At 38.1% G+C, this 21,059-nt stretch overlaps 1 protein-coding gene across 4 annotated transcripts in view; it reads left to right on the top strand.

The window, feature by feature from the left end:
* The first annotated feature begins 1,209 nt into the window (after positions 1 to 1,209).
* Aff2 (ALF transcription elongation factor 2) overlaps positions 1,210 to 21,059 on the top strand; it is a 578,922-nt gene continuing 559,072 nt past the window's right edge. For 3 of the 4 annotated variants that reach the window (XM_042268758.2, XM_042268756.2, XM_042268757.2), the window contains exon 1: positions 1,364 to 1,516. In XM_042268758.2, the coding sequence (XP_042124692.1) occupies positions 1,470 to 1,516 (47 nt within the window). In that variant the 5' untranslated portion in view covers positions 1,364 to 1,469. Of the gene's footprint in view, positions 1,517 to 21,059 lie in introns of all 4 variants that reach the window. The other variant, XM_042268755.2, reaches the window with a different exon arrangement.

Raw genomic sequence — 21,059 nt, 5'->3', positions numbered from 1 at the left:
AAGATTTGAACAGTGTGCTAATACTGCATCTTTCCTGTAAGGACAGTTAGAGAAGCAAATCAGATGACTGGACTCCAGACTGAACAAGCTTTTGTAATTCCCTATATCCCTTTCTCTTGAGTAAGTGAGGAAAGTTTTCCTTTGACGAACTGGCTAAAGAAATGGATTCATCCTTTCCTGGACTAGAAGTACAGCCTGAAAGGAAGAGAGGGGTGTGGTTAAGCCCTCCACGTGCAGAGAGACCATTCTCAAGCCAGAAGGGAAAGAAGCAGCTGGTGCGTGGGACAGTGGGCACACACCCAGCGGTTTTCCGGTTTCTCAGAAAGTAGCTGTTGGAGGAAACTAATACTGCAACCACTTATCCCAAGGACCATTCAAGGGGCTGCCCTTTGTCCCTCCCATTGCAGCATACTAAATCCAGGGCCCCAGCTTGTTGACCTACTGAGGGACCACTACCCCCTCAGCCCAGGAGGATATTTCTGCACAGCAGAAATTGGTGAAGGTGACGGCCTTGTCCTCCCTAAATACATATGCCCCATGATGGGGCCCCAAGGGATGCTGGGGACGCAAAAGTTTGATCCAGTGGTCTGCGAAGAATACGTAGGCAGGGACCTCAGGCAATGGCAGCAGGGTTCTACCCCTCCCTTGGAGCATTTTGTACACTCTTTTCTGATGGCAAACACTATATCGTAGTGGTAGGTTGGGGGTAGGGGATGTCCCATTCTGCTAGCCTACATTCTGGTCCCGTGAGACTCCCTTCTGTGTCCCTGTAACCTCCTCTGGGTCGTGGGCCAAGTCTGAGTCTTCAGCTCTGCAACTGCCCCCCATCGGCTGATTTTTACAGAATGGGGGGTGGGAGTCCGGGAGCACAGGAGGGCAGGGCTAGCCCCTGCCAGATCCACTGATGATAGCGTTTCTGCTCCATGTCGCGGCTTTGAGCCGTCCAGGCTCCGCCCCCTATGAGTGTGTAAGTGTGTGATGCTGCCTTGGCTGCCGCCGCCTGTGCAGCCGCCGCCTGTGCAGCCGCCACTGCCGCTGCCTCCCAGGCTCCTGAGCCGCGCCACTGCCACTGCCTCACTCGCCCCCGCCTCTGCCGTCGCCACCCGCCCGCAGCCTGCTAGGCAGGCGGCTCAGGCAGCCCCAGCTCTAAGCGGCCACAGCCGCAGCCTGGGCGCGCTGGGCACGCAGGAAGGTGAGGAGCGAGTGGACCTGAGCGGGCAGTCAGGCATTTGCCTGCCCGGTGGTGCCATCGCCTTCGCCGTCACCGCCACTGCTCCGGAGCGCAAGACCAGATACCCGGGGCGCTCGCTGATGCTGCTGCCGCTAATGCAGCCCTAGCACTTTTAACCGGGCGGGAGGGCCAGAGAGCCGCGCAGCCGACCACAGAGAGAGCCGCTCAGCTTAGAGCCGCACCGACACGCAGCGAGCAGGGACGGACGGCCGCCAGCCGCCGCCGCCTTCCGGCCACTATGGATCTATTCGACTTTTTCAGGGATTGGGACTTGGAACAGCAATGGTAGGTGTTAAAATTTGCCTTCTCTTTTGATGAGCGGGATCCCCTAGTCTGGTCTGGGCTTTTCGCCTTTGTTAAGAGGAGCCAGAGCTGTTGTCGGGGGCGCCCCGGACACCCTCCCACTTGCTCCGAGACACCTCTAGCTTTGGCTTCAGTGACTCCTTGGTAGGGAGCTAGGATGGGGGAGGTGATGCCGGCAAAAGCATCCCTTTGCACTGCAAGTCTAAAGAGTTGCAGCTGGCCCATAGCAGATTCGTGCCACCCACCCGCACGACCTCAGGGGCTTTTCTCGCCAGTGGCTCACTGAGTAGGATCCAGTCTGAAATGCTTTAACTTTCCAGTTATCCGTGCCTGCAGCCAGTGGCGGGAGAAAAAGCGACAGCCAGGTACCCAGAGGCCACCCTCAGCTGGCTTAGCGGCCACCGCCCACACTGTCGCCACCTCCTTCCCCACTCGGAAAGGCATGGGTCCAAAACCTTCCCTAAAGCCTATCCAACCTAAGTCCCTCTTCTCAGAGCAGCGACTTCAGGAGCCACTGAACTAGGGACCTCCGGCCCAGTTGGCTTTAGCGCTAGGCTTTCACGATGAAAGGTGTTTGAAGTTGGCCCCCAAAGTCTGTAGCTCTCAAGTCAATACACATTTAATTAGCCTCTGAACCCCGGTTGGCCTCCCAGTGGGAGGCAACCTTAGGTTTGTGTAATGGGCACACAGCTAGAATTCCAAGGTTTAACAAAATATCCTAAAGTTGCAGAGGAGAGCTCTTTAAAGATGGTGCAAAGGTGACTGGGGGAGGGGGTTAGAAAGTTGTTCCTCTGTGTGGTGTTCAGGCGCGCATAGGTACTGATCCTCAGATCTATTAACTTTAGAAAAACTTCACCTTTTACTACAAACGTCATCGTCCTTTGTCACATTTTTTTTTTTAATTTACCCCAAGACCAAGTATTTAGATGAGGAGGGAGGCAGGCGTGACTTTGAATGGCACTCTTAGCTCTTGCCCTTTAAATGGAGTGAGAATAATCTGTAGTGCCCACCAACAGTTTGAAATCTTTTGCAATGTTTCAAACTACCAGCTGCTGGCTATGAATGCTGTGCATTTTTTTTTTTTTTTGCAGGGATTTCCATTGTCAGTGCCATGTTTTAGGCAATTTCCTTCTTTAAAAAAGGTCAGATGCTTGGCCAATAACTTCATTATGCCACTCATGACTGCTTCGGTTGCAAACCCGATACCTTACATTTTATTTTATAGCAATTCTAAATAAATATTTGAATATATCAATATTAATCTATAGATATTTTCAAAACTGTGGAATTTTGGCAGCTGTGAGGAACACATCTTACAACTAAAGAATTTATTCTTATTAAAAGTAAAAAAAATCCTGAAATTATTGCTCAATTTAATACTGTATTCCTGTATACAACGTTTACTCTGCTATAGTTATTTATTTTACTGACAACTGATAACCAAAGCATTATTATTTGCATGCAATTTGTCTAATATGTGCTTTAGGTAACAATTTAACAGACATTGTTATAATTTATTTCAGGGGTTAGCTGAAATTTTAAACATATACTAGGCATTAGGTTTCAGAATACACAGACACATATATGTTATTGTTTTAATTCCAGTTGAATATTACACATGCATAGATGAATATTTAAAGGGTATGTGAACCTTTCCTTATTTCTGTTTTTCAGGAACATGTGTCACTGTTTCCCTTTTAGAGATGCTATCTATTCTTAAGGAAAATACAAAACCATTTTCCTCTTGATCTGTAACTATGGCACATCCATTTTAGAGCACGCTGACTGATTTGAGTATTTGGTTGATGTGATGGAAAATACTGATGAAATGGTATAACATATCTGCATAAATAAACCTGCCTTCTCCTTCTGTGTCCACCATCCAGGACAATTTCTCCTTCTTATTGCTTGGTTATGAAGGACAAGTTTTCTTATGAATCTGTGTCTATAAATATTTGTGATGTGGTTGTACTTCTGTATTTTAAGCACCTATATAGAGAAAAGAAACACAAATATGACCATGGTGTATGAACTTAAAGCTTCTTATTATTCTTAAGGATGATTGATATATCCTTCAAAATGCTAGGACATCATGAGAATACCAGTTATATGTTTGTTATATGTTTTCTTCCATTTTGTGAAAATAACTAGAGGCTTAAAATGACAATAAGCACTACCCCAAATATGTAGACAACAGAAAAGAGGAAAAGGAATAAAAGTTAAGGAACTCATTTGCATTCACTTGTGGAACAGCAAACTTGGAACTATTTATATGATACATCTACCTAGATATCTATCAATAAATGCATCAGGAGAGGTATAAAAATAAATAAAAACTCATTTTCCTAAGCTTAATGAAAATGGCTGCACATAAGCAGGTATATGCATTATTTACAAACACTTGGCTATGGTAAATAAAAAATGAGTGCCCATTGATAAACACAAACTTATGTTAGGACAAACGTGCACTCAAAAGATGGATTATAAATGATGCTGCGATGTGCAGGAATGTGCAGTATCTGGGAGTGTTCATATGCCTTACAGAATGTATCACTGGATTTTACAAACTACATTGGTATCTTAATGGGTCATGCTCTAGAGTTCATTAAAGGGCAAAAGCTCAAGTTCTTTAGGATTTCTGGGTGCGTGAGCAATGTTCACCTGAGATGGAATTTAATATGAACCATTCTGTGAAAGGAAAGAAAAGGAAAAGAAAGGAAGGGAAGGGAAGGGAAGGGAAAGAGAAGGGAAGGGAAGGAAAGGAAAGGGAAGGAAAGGAAAGGGAAGGGAAGGAAAGGACAGATGTTTGTGCCTGCCAAATATATTATCTTATCTTTTGAAAAGAAGGAATAGAGAGATGAGGGGAAGAAGAATAGTTCATGCTTTAAATCATTGCATATATTTGACCTTTTTAATGAAGTAAATTAATTCCTAAAGAATCTGGATATTATGTCACTAGATATGGACTTCTTTATCAGCAACAACAAAGTCATTAATATAAATGTAAAAGCTTACAAATTATACAGGTTTTTCTATCCCATAAGCACCTACCACCATAGTATTAAGTGCTGCTTTGTGGAATGCCAAATTTCTTTTTGTGAGACAATTACCTTTTTTTTTTTTTTTTTTTTTCGAGACAGGGTTTCTCTGTGTAGCTTTGCGCCTTTCCTGGAGCTCACTTGGTAGCCCAGGCTGGCCTCGAACTCACAGAGATCCGCCTGCCTCTGCCTCCCGAGTGCTGGGATTAAAGGCGTGCGCCACCAACGCCCGGCCAATTACCTTTTTTTTTTAAAAAGAAAATGTTGGTGGGGGGAATATAAAGAAATGAATTTTAAGAACAGAAAAGTGAAAAGTCCCATAATAGCAAATCCCCAATATTAGAAATCCCAGGGAAATGTGTTGTTAAGTGATTGTGGCAGTGGCCTGATTTTCACTGCAAAGGCCTGCATCAGTTTGTAGATTTCATGTGGTGTCTCACAAGTATCCTAATTAGAGACAAGCTTGCAAATGGGCATTTATACAGGAAGAGACTTAAACTCACTAAACTGTTATATAAATAGAAAGTTCAAAGGTCTATGTGAGGCTGTCAAGGCTGAGAAGGGGCTATGTGCCAGCCAAGCTTCTTCTATTTGGATGAAGGCATCCTCCAGGGCCTGCTCCACTAGCTAACACTTTCCCAAGTTTTCTGGACCTTGTGAAGGCTGGAGGAGGGGACCTGTTTTTCAGACAAAAGTGAACTGTTCCAGCTCCAGCCATGCATGGCCTATACCACAGCAGCCCATCTGCCTCCACCCATTCCCATGTTCCACACAGGTCCTCTGGGGCTTCCTTAGCTATAGTCTACCAGCAGAATGGAACAGGACTGTTTGTGGATAGAAAAGTGTGGGAAATAGGGAGTATAACATTCATCATGCTGGGGCTACTGGTACAGCACTGGGATGGGGAGGTGTCTCATTTTCTTTAAGGCCTGGATGTTCACAGGACTTCTGTTCTCTGTTGTCATCCATTGATGTTTTTCTCTTTATACTCTGTGGTGCATTAAAAAGAAACTCACTATAGTTGGTGTTTTTACCTAATGTGATATGTATTCTCTAGTAAGCTTGAGTATTTACTCATCAAATCATTTTAGATACAGTGTTTTAAGGAAATGTATGAGGAGGAATAGATTGAAAGTGGTAATATTTTCTATTGACAAGATCCCCTCTACAACATCTGGATATCCCTGCAAAGAATTAAAGCTGTCTCAGCAAATCTTAAAAGTTACAACTATTGGACAAAGAAGAAACTTATTTTATATTAAAATCAGTTCAATGATACATTGTTTTGCTTATGGTTCAGTTGAGCATTTAACAACTTTAAAATACACAAATCAAGATAGAAAATGACTGCCTCAAAAGTGAGTCAGTCATTATAGACATTCATGGCCTTCCAAATATTTAAACATTTTATAGGTGAATAAAATTATATTGTATTCAAAAATGTTAATTAATGTTCGATAGAAATGACGTAAATGTGTTGAACAATTATTTTATGGCCATTGTTATTAAATGTGACTATTTCTTGTGTGTCATATTTGCACATATTTAACATAATTTTAAAGTTCTAAAAAATCCAATGAAATGACTATCTGTAGAACAATAAAGAAGCTGCTTCCCTAAGAACTTGTAACTAGGTCATACTTCAAAGGGGTTAATCATCATATACTAGATTAACTTCTCATGTAGACAAAACAGTTCAGTGATTACATTTTTCCCTTATAATTTTGTCTTTTTGTGGTTGCTATGAGATAGAGGAAGAGCAACTTATAAAACAACATATTCACTGACAAGTGCAAAAACTGTGCTGCAGATTAACGAAGTCAGGAATTGAACTTGAAGAAATTATTTTGAGGACATACACAAGTGCAAACATGTGTGTGTGTGTGTGTGTGTGTGTGTGTGTGTGTGTGTGTGTGTGTGTGTGTGTTTCAGCTGAAATAGAACTTAGATTCATCATTACTCTTGCAGTTTGATTATTCATTCATTTTGGGAGGCTCTCCACTCCATACATTCAATACTCAACCTCACCTAATCTTTCCAACAACTTTCTGAAATATGCTGTTTTAAGATGATAGTTATTTTCAGGAATGTCAGCTACTTAGTAATGCAAGTCAGGTTTCACCCTAGATAGAGCAAATCCCAAGGATATTTTTACAGAATATTTCCAACAAGTTCATTGCTATTCCATATGCCATGTCCTTTTTATCATTTTGAGTCAAAAATTGCCAGAGTTGTTCCCATTTTACTGATGAGCAGACTGGATTCTAGAGAGGGTGTACACCTTATCCAAGCCTACACAGTCTGGGGGACATGATCAGAAAGCCATATCTCCCAATTCTAAATCAGATGCCCTTCCACAAAGTCTTATTGACTGTTAATTTATTGTGTGTGTTAGGGATATTTAGCTCTCACAGAAGCAAATGGGTTGAATTGTGTATATTATACTTATATAAGAAAAATATTTGTCTAATCACCATGTACTTGACCAGCCATGAAACTCTGATTTTCTCTTTAAATTAAAGAAAAACTTATGTATTGATACTGTCCCTTGACATGCTTGTCTTTTTTCCTTCTTATTAACACATATTAGTTGTAGAAAATAATGTTTTTATGGCAATTTTATGCATGAACACATTTTTGACCATAACCATTCATCTCATTTCTAGTTACTTTCATGAATATTTTTATGGACATTTATAAGTATTAACACATATATGCATATATCAACACATTTTCTTGAAGTACAGAATACTGAAATTATAGTTGTGATATGCATCTATGTACATCTATGTGTAAGGATTGGTATAATTAACACCATTTTCAAGGGAAGAAAATTGAAGTTCAGAGAGTTTAAGTGACTTGCTGAAGTTTACACAGTAAATGAATAGTCAAATGAAATGGTGCTGATTGTAGTTTTCACTGCCTCACAACTGTTACATTAAGGAATTTATGTTTAAGATGCTCATTGCTTCCTAAGTGATGGTATATCACCTTCCCATTCATCATCTAGCATTGTTCCTTCCCATCAGCGGTACTTGCTGTGGGATGTCCTGTATGTTATAAATATATGTTTCTATGATTGATTGATAAAGCACTGATTGGCTAGTAGCCAGGCAGGAAGTGTAGGGGGGACAAACAGAGAAGAGAGGCTTGGAGGTGAAAGCCTGGGAGAAACACCAGCCTGCCATCCAAAAAAACAACATATAAAGGCAACAAGTAAAGCCATGGAACACATGGTGACATATAGATTAACAAAAATGGGCTCAGTTAAGTGTAAGAGCTAGTCAGTGGTAGGCCTGAGCAAATGGCCAAGCAGTTTAATTAATATAAGTTTCTGAGTGATTATTTTATAAGTGGTTGTGGGGTCTGTGGGGCTAGACAGGACTAGAAAAAACTCCAACTACAGGTACTTAATAACAATCTGTTGATTTACATTAGAACCATACTAGGCTCAAAGACTATCCCATGCAAATGCAATCTTTCAAAAATAGTTGTTTAGTAAGTCCATGAGATAATACTGGCCTCTGCCTGCATGGTAGTGTTTTAACTATTCTTATTCCTGTCAGGTCTTTTAGCAGTCTGATCTCTTTTGCAGATAATAATGAGAAGAGGTAATAGTTACAGAAAAATTTAATAGGAAAGACAGAAATAGATAACATGTTATGGATCCATCCAACTTTTAAATATATAATTCTATGAATTAGAAGATATATTTAGCACTGAAAAAATCATGAAGGAGTACGTTTTAAAGCATGAGGCTATAGGAGACTGTGTTATTGTATCTCAATCCATATGAAGAAAGTTAAAGAAGAATGTGTGACAAAAATTTAAAGAAGAGATGAGTGATTGGTGGGTTGGGATTCCTTCAGCTTTCCTTGAGTATCACACTTTATGACTTGTATTTCATCATGAGAAAGCTGTTTTTCTACTTAACTGTAGCAGATCTAAACCATAAATTATTATGACTGTTAAACAAAGGTCCAGTACTAGCTTTGTCTAATGTTAAACTTTTATGTTGTACTTTAGTGAAATTTTATATGCTTGTTCAACGCATGTCACATTTTGGAGAAGGTGATGCTCTGAACTGTTGAATTTCTTTAAAGTGAATTCTTTCAATAACCTTGGATACTAACATCTACTAACTTGCTGGAATGAGAAAAATTATCCATGAGCTTAAATAAAATGTTGTGATTTAAAGAGAGTTCGAAATAGCACTATAGACTGAATCTGATTTTGATTATGGATTGCTTAGGTTATGGATTTTAATAGAATATACTTGTACATTGTTTCATTGGAAAAGGAATATCAGCTAGATTTATGTAATCTTTCAGTGTGCTCTTCAGTAAGCAAGTAATGGTATATAAGCCATGCATTGGGGAATATGCTAAAGGAATAGGCTTTTCTTTATCCCAAGCTCAAAAATCACTTATTTGTTTATTCTTCAATGTTCCTTTCTGGACCCAAAACTCACTTCTATCCAATGAAGAATGGTTTGTTTTGTTAGATTTCTAAAGAATAATTCTCAGCATCATTTATCCTCCTCTGTGAAAAGCTGATCTCAGGAACAGATACTGTTTCTCTTGGTGACATTTTTCTGTACTCTATTCTTGGAGCCAGAAAATTTCTTTTGGTAGACAGCATATCTCCTTGAAATAGAGTTGAAATGGATTTTTCTTAAATGTAAACAACAACAACAAAAGAGAAACAATGCACTATTTGTCTTATAGCAATGTTGAAGCTATAGTTTAGGCTTTAATAAACATTAGAAGAAGTTTTCTGGTAGTGATATCTCTGTCATCTTTGGATTTCTGGTTTGATCAAATCAGCCACTCAGAAGGAGCATGTTATAAGGTCAGTTTAACCTCCAGATCATGCAACATGTACAGGATGACATAAAAAAAAGTAATCACATGGGCTTTATTTCCCTCTCCAGGATATCAGTCAACTAATTTTTTGAACAAATTAATTTTCCAAAGGTACTGATTGTTTTCATGCCAGGTCGGTACAGCCACAGTAACTAAATTAAATTCAGCATGATGGATGTCTCTGATGAAGTGCCATGGAGAGGTCTCATCAATTAGATATTATTTATTTGCTGGCAAAATGCTTGGCTCTGGAGTATAGACATTAATCAATTCCTGGAACTTACTGTTTCAAGGCTAGGGGGCTCCTTAGAATCCTTTGGTCTTGTATCTACATAATACAGAAAAGAAGACTGAGGCCTAGCACGGTAAAGTGACTTTCCTAGTCACTCTGCTGGTGTCATTCCCAGTAGCAGATTAAAAGAATGTAAATGGATGCCAGGCGCTGGTGGCACATGCCTTTAATCCCAGCACTCAGGAGGCAGAGGCAGGTGGATCTCTGTGAGTACCAAGTGAATTCCAGGAAAGGCTCAAATCTACACAGAGAAACCCTATCTTGAAAAACAAAAACAAACAAACAAACAAACAAACAAAAAAGAATGTAAATGGCTTCCATGGCATTAGAGACCTAACATTGGAATACAGATTTAAATGTGGAGAAATGTTGTGGTACAGGCTTGTAGCTAAAAGAGGAATTTACAAAGACCTACTGTAGGTGAAGCAGTCTTCATTTGGCCCATGAAATGCTTTAAGTACTTTTAACAGTGTCTGGGGAGAAATGGAGTGGCTAGCCAGGATTTGTAGTACATGCCCATAATCCTAAAGCAGAGGGATTGCAATGCTAGCCTCGGCTACAGATTATGACCCTGTTTCAAAAATAACCAAACAATCAAGCAAAAATAGAATAGTAGAAAGCTGCATTATGTAGAAGGCCTAGAACACCAAGAACTCAACATGAAATGACTGATGTTGAACATAGAGTTACTTCCTTTGATTCACATTTATCTCACAACTACCAGAATTCTGTTTTGCTGTGTAGTTGTATACGCTTAACACCAACTAACATTTGTTGAAAGATGTCCATAAAACTTACAAAAACTATTTTGTCTGTCTGAGCTGTGAAAACATAGATGGAATTATTCAAAGAAATACTAAATGAAAATTTGTTTTCCTGAAACCATTAAAAGAAATGTTTGTAAACTGACAACTTGCCAAATAACTGTTTTCAAAATATGTGTATACCATAGTTTTTTATATATACCCAGATATATAGCTTCTCTTTATTTTTATCATTTTCTTAAAAATGATGCAAGTTGTTATTTGGAAGGTGTGTAACAAGATTTCACTTTCTGCATTTCTTTACTGTCCCTAAAATGTAAGCTATCATACCATCTGATCGGTGATTCCATGTGTATTTATGATTAGCTCATTGAACATCAAATAATTCTGTAGTTATTTCATTATTCATATATTGACTCTATATCTATGGAACAACCAGATAGGGACATCTTCCAGGTTCCTCTCTCCTTCCAATTCAAATATTCTTGCCGAATCTTTTCAAGTTCTCCTCTTCTGTGTTATCAGAACTGAATATACTTTTGTCTAGACTGAGGAACACTTTCTCACTTTCTTGATGTCATTGTTAGCCTGTGTTCTTATGCAGGATGAGAACATGCCTCTTTTTTTTCTAGTGCTTGTGCTAGAGTAATAATTTCTCAGTTCAGAGTAGACCATCATGTATTTACTAAATTCAGTCAGTCATTGAGCTAGGTCTTCAAAATAGTAAATCTGGGTAGGTTAGTAATACTACTGCTATTAATAATACTGAGAGGAAAATGAAAATACTAATTTCCTGTGTGACAGGCTATGATTTCTGTTGTCTGACCTCTCTATTTTACACTGTACAAAATTAGGGTACAAAGGATTTAATGTACAATCTAGTGAATCTTTAGCTACCATGCTAACCCACAATGATTCTCTGGGATGGATGTATAATAAAGCAATCTTGGTGATGAGCTTTTGCTGATCATTTTGAAGTTTTTTCATATAAATTAGCTTTGGGTTTAAATTCATAATCAATTATGAGGCATGACTAAACAGGTATTTAGTGCAAAAAGAGACTCATGATTCTGTTCCTCTTTGTTGTTTGCAGTAAATTTTGTGCTTGGGGAGAGTTTACATTGATCTGTAAACTTGAACATAATTCAGATATCAGAACTGAACTCAACAAGGTGAAAGATTACAGTTATGCACTAATTTTCTCCAATACATGAAATCATAACTTATTCATACTAGGTATTTAGTTATACTTTTCTGTGTCTATAAATTGATGATTGTACAATAACTTGCTTCCCACTTTATATGATCAAATTTGTGAAGAGGTAATTCAGAGGTATAAAACTTGATTTTAAAAGAAGAGTACAAAAGTTTACTGTCCACACATAGATATAGGAAGTAGAGAGAGATGTTGTCTTGCCTTCAGTAAGTATTTTTTCCTGAATTGTTATAGATAAAATGTTCTTTATTTACATATCACTTGCAATGACTCTTGATGATAATTCATTGTTGGCAAGCAGAATCTGTGTAGAAATATGCTTAGTCTATCAGATCTATAATTTTATATTTTATATGTAGTATTTTCTTCTGATAATGTATAACTACATCCAGTATCATAGTATTTTATGGGTTAGTGTTCCAAATTTTAGATAAGGCACCTTTGGCTAAGGCTCAGTAGAAGCGTTCTTAATTAACATGCTCAGGGACCTGAATTTCATGGCTAAAACTGAAGAAGAAAACATGAAATTTGGGAGGGAAGGAACAGGAAGGGTTGAAAGAAAAAAAGGAAGAAGCAGGAGTGATGTAGATGAAGCATTCTTGCATGTCATTCTCAAAAATATTAAATTTAAAAATAAGAAAGTTTATACTTTGGAAATGTTACATCATAGTTAAAAGCATTTTAGTGTGTTACCATCACTGAATTAAGGGTCGTGTAGTATAAAGGGAGCCAAATATGCCTTGAACTTCTGCTGAGTAATTTCTCTACACTGAACCAGATGCTGTTTTTATATTTTTCCTGCTTGAGAGGCTAACCTAGGATTTGGGTTTTGCAAACATATATTTTTAGGTGGAACACATCTTCTATTTATGCCTCTGGAGGATTCAGATGACAGTTTCATCTCGAGGATGTGCAGAAAAGTTTCCATGTTTTGATTCTTAAGAACTCTGTAAGATGTTTTCACAGTCAGGGAAAATCACAAGAACAAAAGGTGCATTAGATCATACCATTTGCAAGCAACACCCCACTAAACAAACACCCTAAAAGATAGGTGCTTTTACCCCTGAGAAACTGAAGATCAGAGAGACACACATTGTCTTCCACAAGTTCACACAATTAGTAAACTGTAAAAGCCTGATTAAAGTGCAGGCTTCTTCTTGGAAATGTTGCCTGTGTTCCTATCACCTCCTGCCTTTGCATACGTGTAGTTGATAAATGAGTTTGAAGTAATAAGATGATTTTTAGAATCCCCTAAATCCTTCTCACAGTCCAAAATTGAAGGTGATAACATGTAATTCTAGAAGACAGCCAGAAAGAGGAAAGGTGATGAGGATATTTAAGAAATTTTAGTGGCTCTAAAACACCCATCTGGTTAAATTAACCAGATGTTGGAGGATATACTAAGAAGTTAGTAAGTACTTAATGACATTTTAACGGGAGATAAAACACATGCATAAGTTAAAAGTCCTGCAGAAATGTATAAGAGCCATGGCATGCTCCCTCCCCTCCAAAAGATGTAAAATGTTAACCATCTTCCTTTTGCTACAGTTAGACTCTTTGGCTTTGTTTGTTTGTTTGTTTGGTTTTGTTTTAAAATTCTGTGACAGTTTAAACTTCAATAGTGCAAATATATTCAGACTGCAAGTTATAAAACGTCCCATTAAGAATGATGAAGACCATTTTCATTGGGTTCTGATTATCATCTTTCCCAGGAATCACAATGAAATGCCAATGTACACACTAATGCCATTGAAAAATGTACTCATTACACCCTTCTACCACAAAGGCTTTTGTAAACAGTTGCTATGACTCATATATTTTGAACAAAGAAGAGAAATTTGATGAACTCAAATGGCATGAAAAGTTAAAGTGAATTCTAAATGTAGATTAGTAGCAAATGATGACAGCCAAGCCAGCATTGTCTCAATTGATTAATTTATAGGGATGCTGGTCAATAATTTTAACCAACAGCTATGCATAGTAGACTCCTAATAGGATCTGTCTTTTAAAATTACATAAAGTATGGCATTTGATTTATTTCAGAGTTTCTCAAAGCTCAATCTAAACTTCATACAAATAATGCATTAGTCACTCAGGTTAAATGACACATTGAATAAAGTTGTGATTTTGTCTGCTTCTCATAATCTGATTTTTAAAAAGATTACATCTGTCTTTGTAACTTATTCATATCCCCAGTGCTTATAGGTAGAGTAAGATTTTTATGTCTCCAAAATGCTTTCCCACTAGATGACACCAGTTTACCAAGTCCTTTCCTTTCCTCTAGGTTACTGGGGTATGGAAAAAAGACTCTAATTTTGGGGATAATATTAAGAATTACCATACCTTCAGATCTAAGACACTGATGGTCTTGCCATATGTTTAATTTTGATATTTTGCACATACTATTATAAAACAAATGTACTAAATTAACAGCAAAAAAAAAAAAACAACTCACATAAAGTGAATTATCAGGAACCACAAAAATTTGCTGAGACCCACATGTGCAGTCATGGCCCTGACCCCAAGCTGGGTGGAGTCTTCCTTGTGTTGTAAACATAACAGTGGCGGCTACAGAGGCAGACATCCCTCTGCGCCTTTTCTTGTCACTCTAAATATGATTTTAATATCAGGACTTGGTAATTTTTACACTTTAATCATTTGTTGCTTCCATCTTTTGTTAGATTCATTGCCTTAAGGGAATAAGGAAAAGTAAGTCTGTCCTTTCAAAAAACTTTGAAATCTGTCTAACTTGTGTTCACATACTAAAAATGAAAAGCTATTACATTAATAGTTGGATGGAAATATGTGGGTTTATTTTTTAAGATGATATAAAATACACTACTCTGAAAATTTTCATAGGAGTTCAGAGACACCACATAACTCTTAAAACATAAGGTAAATGATGAAACAAGGAGTAAGTTTCTTTAAATTGAACATAATCATAAAAATTCAAGGAAAAGCAATATATTCTGCAAAATTTATGAGAGGTTCCTTTGGGGGGGGAGTTCACAAAGCTTGACAACCCTCAGTGCATCTGGCCTAGCACATTCCTGTCTGTAATGAGAACCTTATGGGGCACAAGGACTTGGTTTTCTTAGGGAGGGCCTGCTTCCCAAGGGCATCATAAATGATACAAAAGTCAGAAACGTCATGGCTCATGGAATTTCTCAGAAGGACTTCAGGTCATAAGATGGGATAGGGCTTCCTAATGAATCTTCATGGATCTTTGACTAAGTCACACTATTATTACCATTTTTATATTGTTACGATTATAGGAATTGGAGGGGGAATGACAATGATTACAAGACTTCACAGAAATATTCCAAGGTCTTGGGGGTAATTGTGATTCTTATTCTGATCTGAACACATTTGCTTAACAGTGATGACAACCAGACACCACAAAGGTTAAACACTAGGAATGAAAACATGAACACCCAGAGACCAGAAGTGAAGAAAAAGTGCACCAAAGTGAGGGTTATTTATTCTCTTATGTCTCATCTGTCTTCTTTTCTCCACATACTGGAAATATTTGGTATTGAACTTACTTGTGAATTTGAGTCTTCTGTTATAAGATGTGTGGTATTGAGATAGGTGATATATCATAAAATATATCTTTGTAAGTGTATGTTTTTCATATATATTTTAGCACCTGCACATATTCTTGCTATAATTTTATTCTCAACAATAAAAACTTCCAGATATGAGGGTGCATGTTGCTGCTAAGGGTGGGAAGTGGGGAATTTCTTACTTGAATTGATATATGTAAGTTTGATCCTTTAATGTGTTGTTACTGCCTCCTTTGTGAACAAAGTTGTTAGTGGATTTCAAATGGCCTGTGGACAAACCTTACTGTTCTTTCTAAATACACAACCCTCCCTTCTTTATCACCTATTCACCTCTTTCACTATCTTGTAAATTCCTGACATTTATTTTCATAAACAACTTCATTGTGGTGATGTTGTGTCCCCCAATATATTGTGCACCCTAAAATACTTATCTGGGGTCAGAGAACAGAACAACTACTAGATAGACATAGAGGCCAGAAAATGGGGGCACAAACACATTTAATCCTATCAGTTGGGAGGCAGAGATACATCTGGATCTCTATGAGTTCAAGGCCACACTGGAAACAGGCATGGTGACACACACATTTAAACACAGGAAGTAACAGAAGGAAGGAGAAAGGTATATAAGGCATGAGGACCAGGAACTAGAGCCCTTTTTAAGTTTTTAGCTTTCAGCAGCAATTCAGCTGATGTCCATCTGGATGAGGACTCAGGCTTCCGGTCTGAGGAAACAAGATCAACTGAGAAGTTATTAAGGTGAGGTTATCCATGGCTTGTTCTGCTTCTCTGATCTCTCAGCATTCACCCCAATACCTGGCTCCGGGTTTGTTTTTTTAAATAAGACCCTTTAAGATTCATGCTACAACCTCATAGTCACTGTTTCACTTGTGTCCTTAGATATGTCTAAAAGCATTGGGAAAATATAGCCTATGACATCAGTATCATTTTTCTGGTCTATCATGCTCCGTTTAATCATATTTCTTACTTCTGATAGACTTGCAGAGTTTCTTCTACCTTTTGTTGGATGCTTACATCAGATATTTGACAGATATCATCACTGTCTTGGAGTCATTTAACTAATTTTTCTTAAATACTGTTTGTTCATTGTATGAGGAAAATATTTAAAAGGCTGTAGTGATTGGAGCAGCCTATGCTGAATAATTGAAGGGATTGGACAAAATGAAACATTATTTTAGAAGAAAATAAGCAATTTTTACCTTTCATAAGCTGATTAAGAAGAGATGATGAAGAAATTTTTCTGTTTCCTCACTAAGGATAAAGGAGAAATAGTGTATTCAGGAGGCAGAAGCCTTTAATATCCTAGTAATTGCTTCACTGTATTCTGAAGTTCAGGTACAAAACCATGACTCATGTGATTTATGATCCATCTACAAAAAAACAGAGGTAGCTTGAATTCGAATTATTGAATTATTAAACTTGAATTTTTAACTAAATGGAAAGCACTGAATATTCTAGCTATACTGCTATGGAAAATTAAGATACACTCATTTATATTTCTAATGTTTGCAATAAGACTCAATTTTCATAGACAAAGGATCATTAAGCATTTTTAGCTACAGTACTGATATTATGTATTTCTCCTTTATAATTTAACAAAAGAATTAGGACTCTCTACTAGCCAGTTTTTCCATGATGATAATTTCTGTAGACAAATTTCTAAACAGTCTTATTAAATAAGAAATACAGAGCCAAATATAGGGGTGAAAGCCATAGAGATAATAGAAATATTGATAGCCACCAGTGTGGTGGTATTGTGTTCCCCAAAATATTGTGTACCTTAATAAATTTATCTGGGGTCAGAGAACAGACAGCCACTAGATACAAAGGCTAGAAAATGGTGGCACTCACACCTTTAATCCTAGCATTCCAGAGATAGAAATCCCTCTGGATCTCTGTGAGTTCAAGGCCACATTGGAAACAGCCAAGCATGGTGACACGCCTTTAATCCCAGAAAGCCAGCCTTTAATCCCAGGGAGTGGTGGTAGAAAGTAGAAAGATATATAAGGCGTGAGGACCAGAAACTAGAAGCATTTGGCTGGTTAAGATTTTAGCTGGTTAAGCATTCAGGCTTTTGAGCAGCAATTCAGCTGAGAGCCATTGGGATGAGGACTCAGAAGCCTCCAGTCTGAGGAGACAAGACCAGCTGAGGATCTGGCAAGGTGAGATAGCTGTGGCTTGGTCTGTCTCTCTGATCTACCAGCATGGACCCCAATAACTGGCCTCAGGTTTGATTTTATTAAAAAGAACTTTTAAGATTCCTGCTACACACCAGCTAACCTTCCTCAACACGCCACTGTAGCTTCCCCTGAGAGAACCAGCTTCTTCTAGTCTAACCTGTGCCTTTATTGCCTTGCTGTTCTGCCTTCTCACTGGCTCTAAGCCCAGCCACCTCCCTTCCTTGTCACTGCCTGCCTATACCAACCTCCAGGTCTCTATGGTTGGTACTGGGATTAAAGATGTGTGTCACCATGCTTGGCTGTGTCCTTGAACACACAGAGACTCTGCCTGCCATGTGGTCAGATTAAGGGCTTGTGCTACCACCACCTGACTTCTGTTTACGGCTGGCATAAACAGATCTCCAGGCAAACTTTATTTATTAGCATACAAATAAAATATAACCACAATTCAGCACAAATAAAATATCACCACAAATTTCCTATTCAAAAGGTTAAATGTTATAATTACAAAAGTTAAAAATGTATGAAAAGATCAACGATCACTTGTCCTGAAACTATGTGAACTAATTTCAGTTGGTTGTGGGCATAGCAATAAATGCAGCTGTGGCTCAATTCTGATGCAGTGTAGATGGCAAAGAAGATAGAAGCCCCTACTGGATTTGTCATTAGTGGTTCTGGAGCCTTGTTCCAGTATCAGTGCAGTATTGCAGAGCTTTCAAACTGTAAAGGTCAATAAAGAGGTTTAGAGGTAGGCCAGATCTGTTTTCAGCCTCCCTATCAGCAGTTGGGCATACAGCTTCTAATTCTCAAGGCAGCTGATTTCTTTCCATTTGGGCAGTTCTGAAAGAAATTGAGTTTGGTTTTGGAAAAAAGTCTTACATCTTCATCAGCTTTGCTCTAGAGGTACTGCAGAACAATCTAATCTCTTTTGTTCAAGTTGCCTCCCCAGGATCTGTGGGCAGGTGCCCCTCCTGCTTTCACGTGTGTTCTCATTGATAAGGAAAAAAAATGTCCTAAGCCTGGAAAGACTTGAGACCCCTCTGGATGTGTGCAGATGGAAGGTGGTTTCACTTTTCTTTTTCCTTAAAGGCTATTAGGCAGACCACTGTGTGTTCAGAAAAACTTGGGATGAAAAGCATGTCTCTACTACTTTCTCTGAGGGCAGCCTCCCTCCAGATTGTGTACCCTCTAGTTGTCATGGGAGAAACCAGAAGAGTAATGTCAAGCCCTGATGCCTCCCAGGAAACTGTATATGTATGTCAGCATAGCTGTAATCTTGGGAGACAATAGTGGCTCCCGAAATTGAGGTGTTGCTACATATCAGATACTAATCTGTACAATTTGCACATGCAAATCCTGCTAAAATTTTCAGTGAAATAGTATACATGGTTACTATTGCTACTTTTATGTCAATGCCCAGAAAGAATGACCCATTTACTCAAATTTACAGAAGTAGATAATAGACAAGATAGTATTTGAGCCTTGACTCTATAACACTGTACTGAGATGTGGCTTCGCAGAGATACATTTTGACATGTTACTCCTCGTTAGCTATATCTTAAAATGCTATTACTTGGAAGTTATAAAAGCTGTGCTTCCTTAGTGATGATTATCCTTCATCCTGTAAGATGAAGATTGGGTTTCAAGTCCCACCACTCAGACACTACAGCCTCAAGTAGTGACATTCTCTTTATAGTCTGTATGGTACATGATAGTCTGGACTGGGATGAGTGAAATACCAAGTTTAATACCTACCAAGTCTGGGAATGAGCATTGCCTCATTTATCCACCACCTATATCATGGGCCAGACACAAGATATATCACAGTAACTTTTATGTGATTGCTCCCGTTTGTTAAATAATTTAAAAAGCATGAAAGTTTGGCAGATGTCCCATATTTCTTTAAACTATTCAAGGTCATGCATAAGGATCCTTCTGGTTGCAAAGCTTATGACACTTTAAAATGACAAAAACACATATCTTGTGGGGCTGGAGAGATGCCTCAGAGGTTGCTAATGCATTCTTCTCTCATAGAGAACCAAAATTTGGTTTCTATCACCCACATTGGGAGATTCACAATAACTCCAGCTCCAACGGATCCAATGCCCTCTTCTGGCTTCCACAGACATTTGCACACATATTCACACACAAAGAGAGACACTCATGTGCACATAAATTAAAAGAATTCAATCATAAAGACAGAGATATTTCAGTCTACACAGCTCCCTTAAACACTACTACCCTGGTAAACTCATAATTCAAATTTATGTGACTGATCAGCATAAAAGAAAAAGAATCATTGGGAACCACAGAAAACCATTTCCAAAAATTCTATTCCAAAAGGGCTGGAGTAATCAATCATATGTGGAAATTTGTGGAATGGGGCATCTGGCTTTCTTTTGTGGTTGCCAGAAATCAAGGCTGATCCAATGTTGCCTTGAATGGTTTTGTCAGTGTCTAGTGCTCACTTTTTTTTAACTTGCTGTATGAGAGGGATCTGAAGTAAAAATCTAGCCCCCATGACATTGCTGATTACTGCAGTCTTTCAGTCATTTGCTTGGTTATCAAAGCATTATTAGAAACCCATGAATTCAACCTTACAATATTGAAATTTTTTTTGCCAAAGGGGCTGATTTCTTCCAGAGATCTACTTTGTTGATAAGTGTAGATGACAGATGAGGGCCTTTGTGATGAGATTTTTATTGTATTTAATTGGACTGCAGCTTGTTATATTTGTAATGTATCCTTCACATGGTAGTTGTCTTCTTTGAGAGAAATAGTACATGACCATGTGTCATTTATTAAATCAATATTCCCTTTGCACTGCCATAAACAATGACCCTATCTGTGCTTGATCACTAATGGAGAAAGGAAGGTCTGACTCTAGGTGTTGGTCACTTTCCTTTTGAGTGGAGGTTACATAGTGTTTAAGGTAGAGGAGCACGTATGTCTTTTGTTTAAGAAAAGATTGGATGACCCTATCAGGAATGCTGTTAAGAGGATTCCAGCATTATGTCAAGATTGAACTAGATCACTTTTAAAGTTATTTAAGTCACTGAATTTTTATAATGCTTTTTAACATCTCATTAGAGAAAAGCTGCAGTATCAGCCATTTTTAGTTGTGACTTTCAAGTTTGAATTTATCAGAAAATAGTGCACAAATAATATTAAATTCACTTGAAATATTAGAAGTAAATGACTTGCAATATTTTGATCAATGGGAGAGTTTAAGGTGGAAAACAAGAAAAATATTATTGCAGTATAAAATACAGCAAACAATGAAATTAGTATTAGTATAACAATTCCAAATTAGTTTATCCATAAAAAGTTAAAATATTAGAGCTGTGGACCTATTTATAGCTGCCTTCTACATTTTGTTTCATTTGTGAGCTTAGAAAATGGACCCTATCAATTACTATCACCTCCTAGTGACATTTTAATGATATCTTATGTAAATTATGGTAGTGTAGCTTGTCACTGCTCTCCTCCTAACTTGTCACTTCCCTAACATTGTGCAGGGAACCATCCTCCATCTAAGTACTGGCATGCTTCTTAGAAGACAAATATTCTTCAGTTATGAATTCAG

This window comes from Peromyscus maniculatus, chromosome X (assembly GCF_049852395.1).
Source record: "Peromyscus maniculatus bairdii isolate BWxNUB_F1_BW_parent chromosome X, HU_Pman_BW_mat_3.1, whole genome shotgun sequence".
Taxonomy (NCBI): domain Eukaryota; kingdom Metazoa; phylum Chordata; class Mammalia; order Rodentia; family Cricetidae; genus Peromyscus; species Peromyscus maniculatus.
Note: the sequence above shows the minus strand (reverse complement) of the source record. Positions and strands in the feature narration are given on the sequence as shown.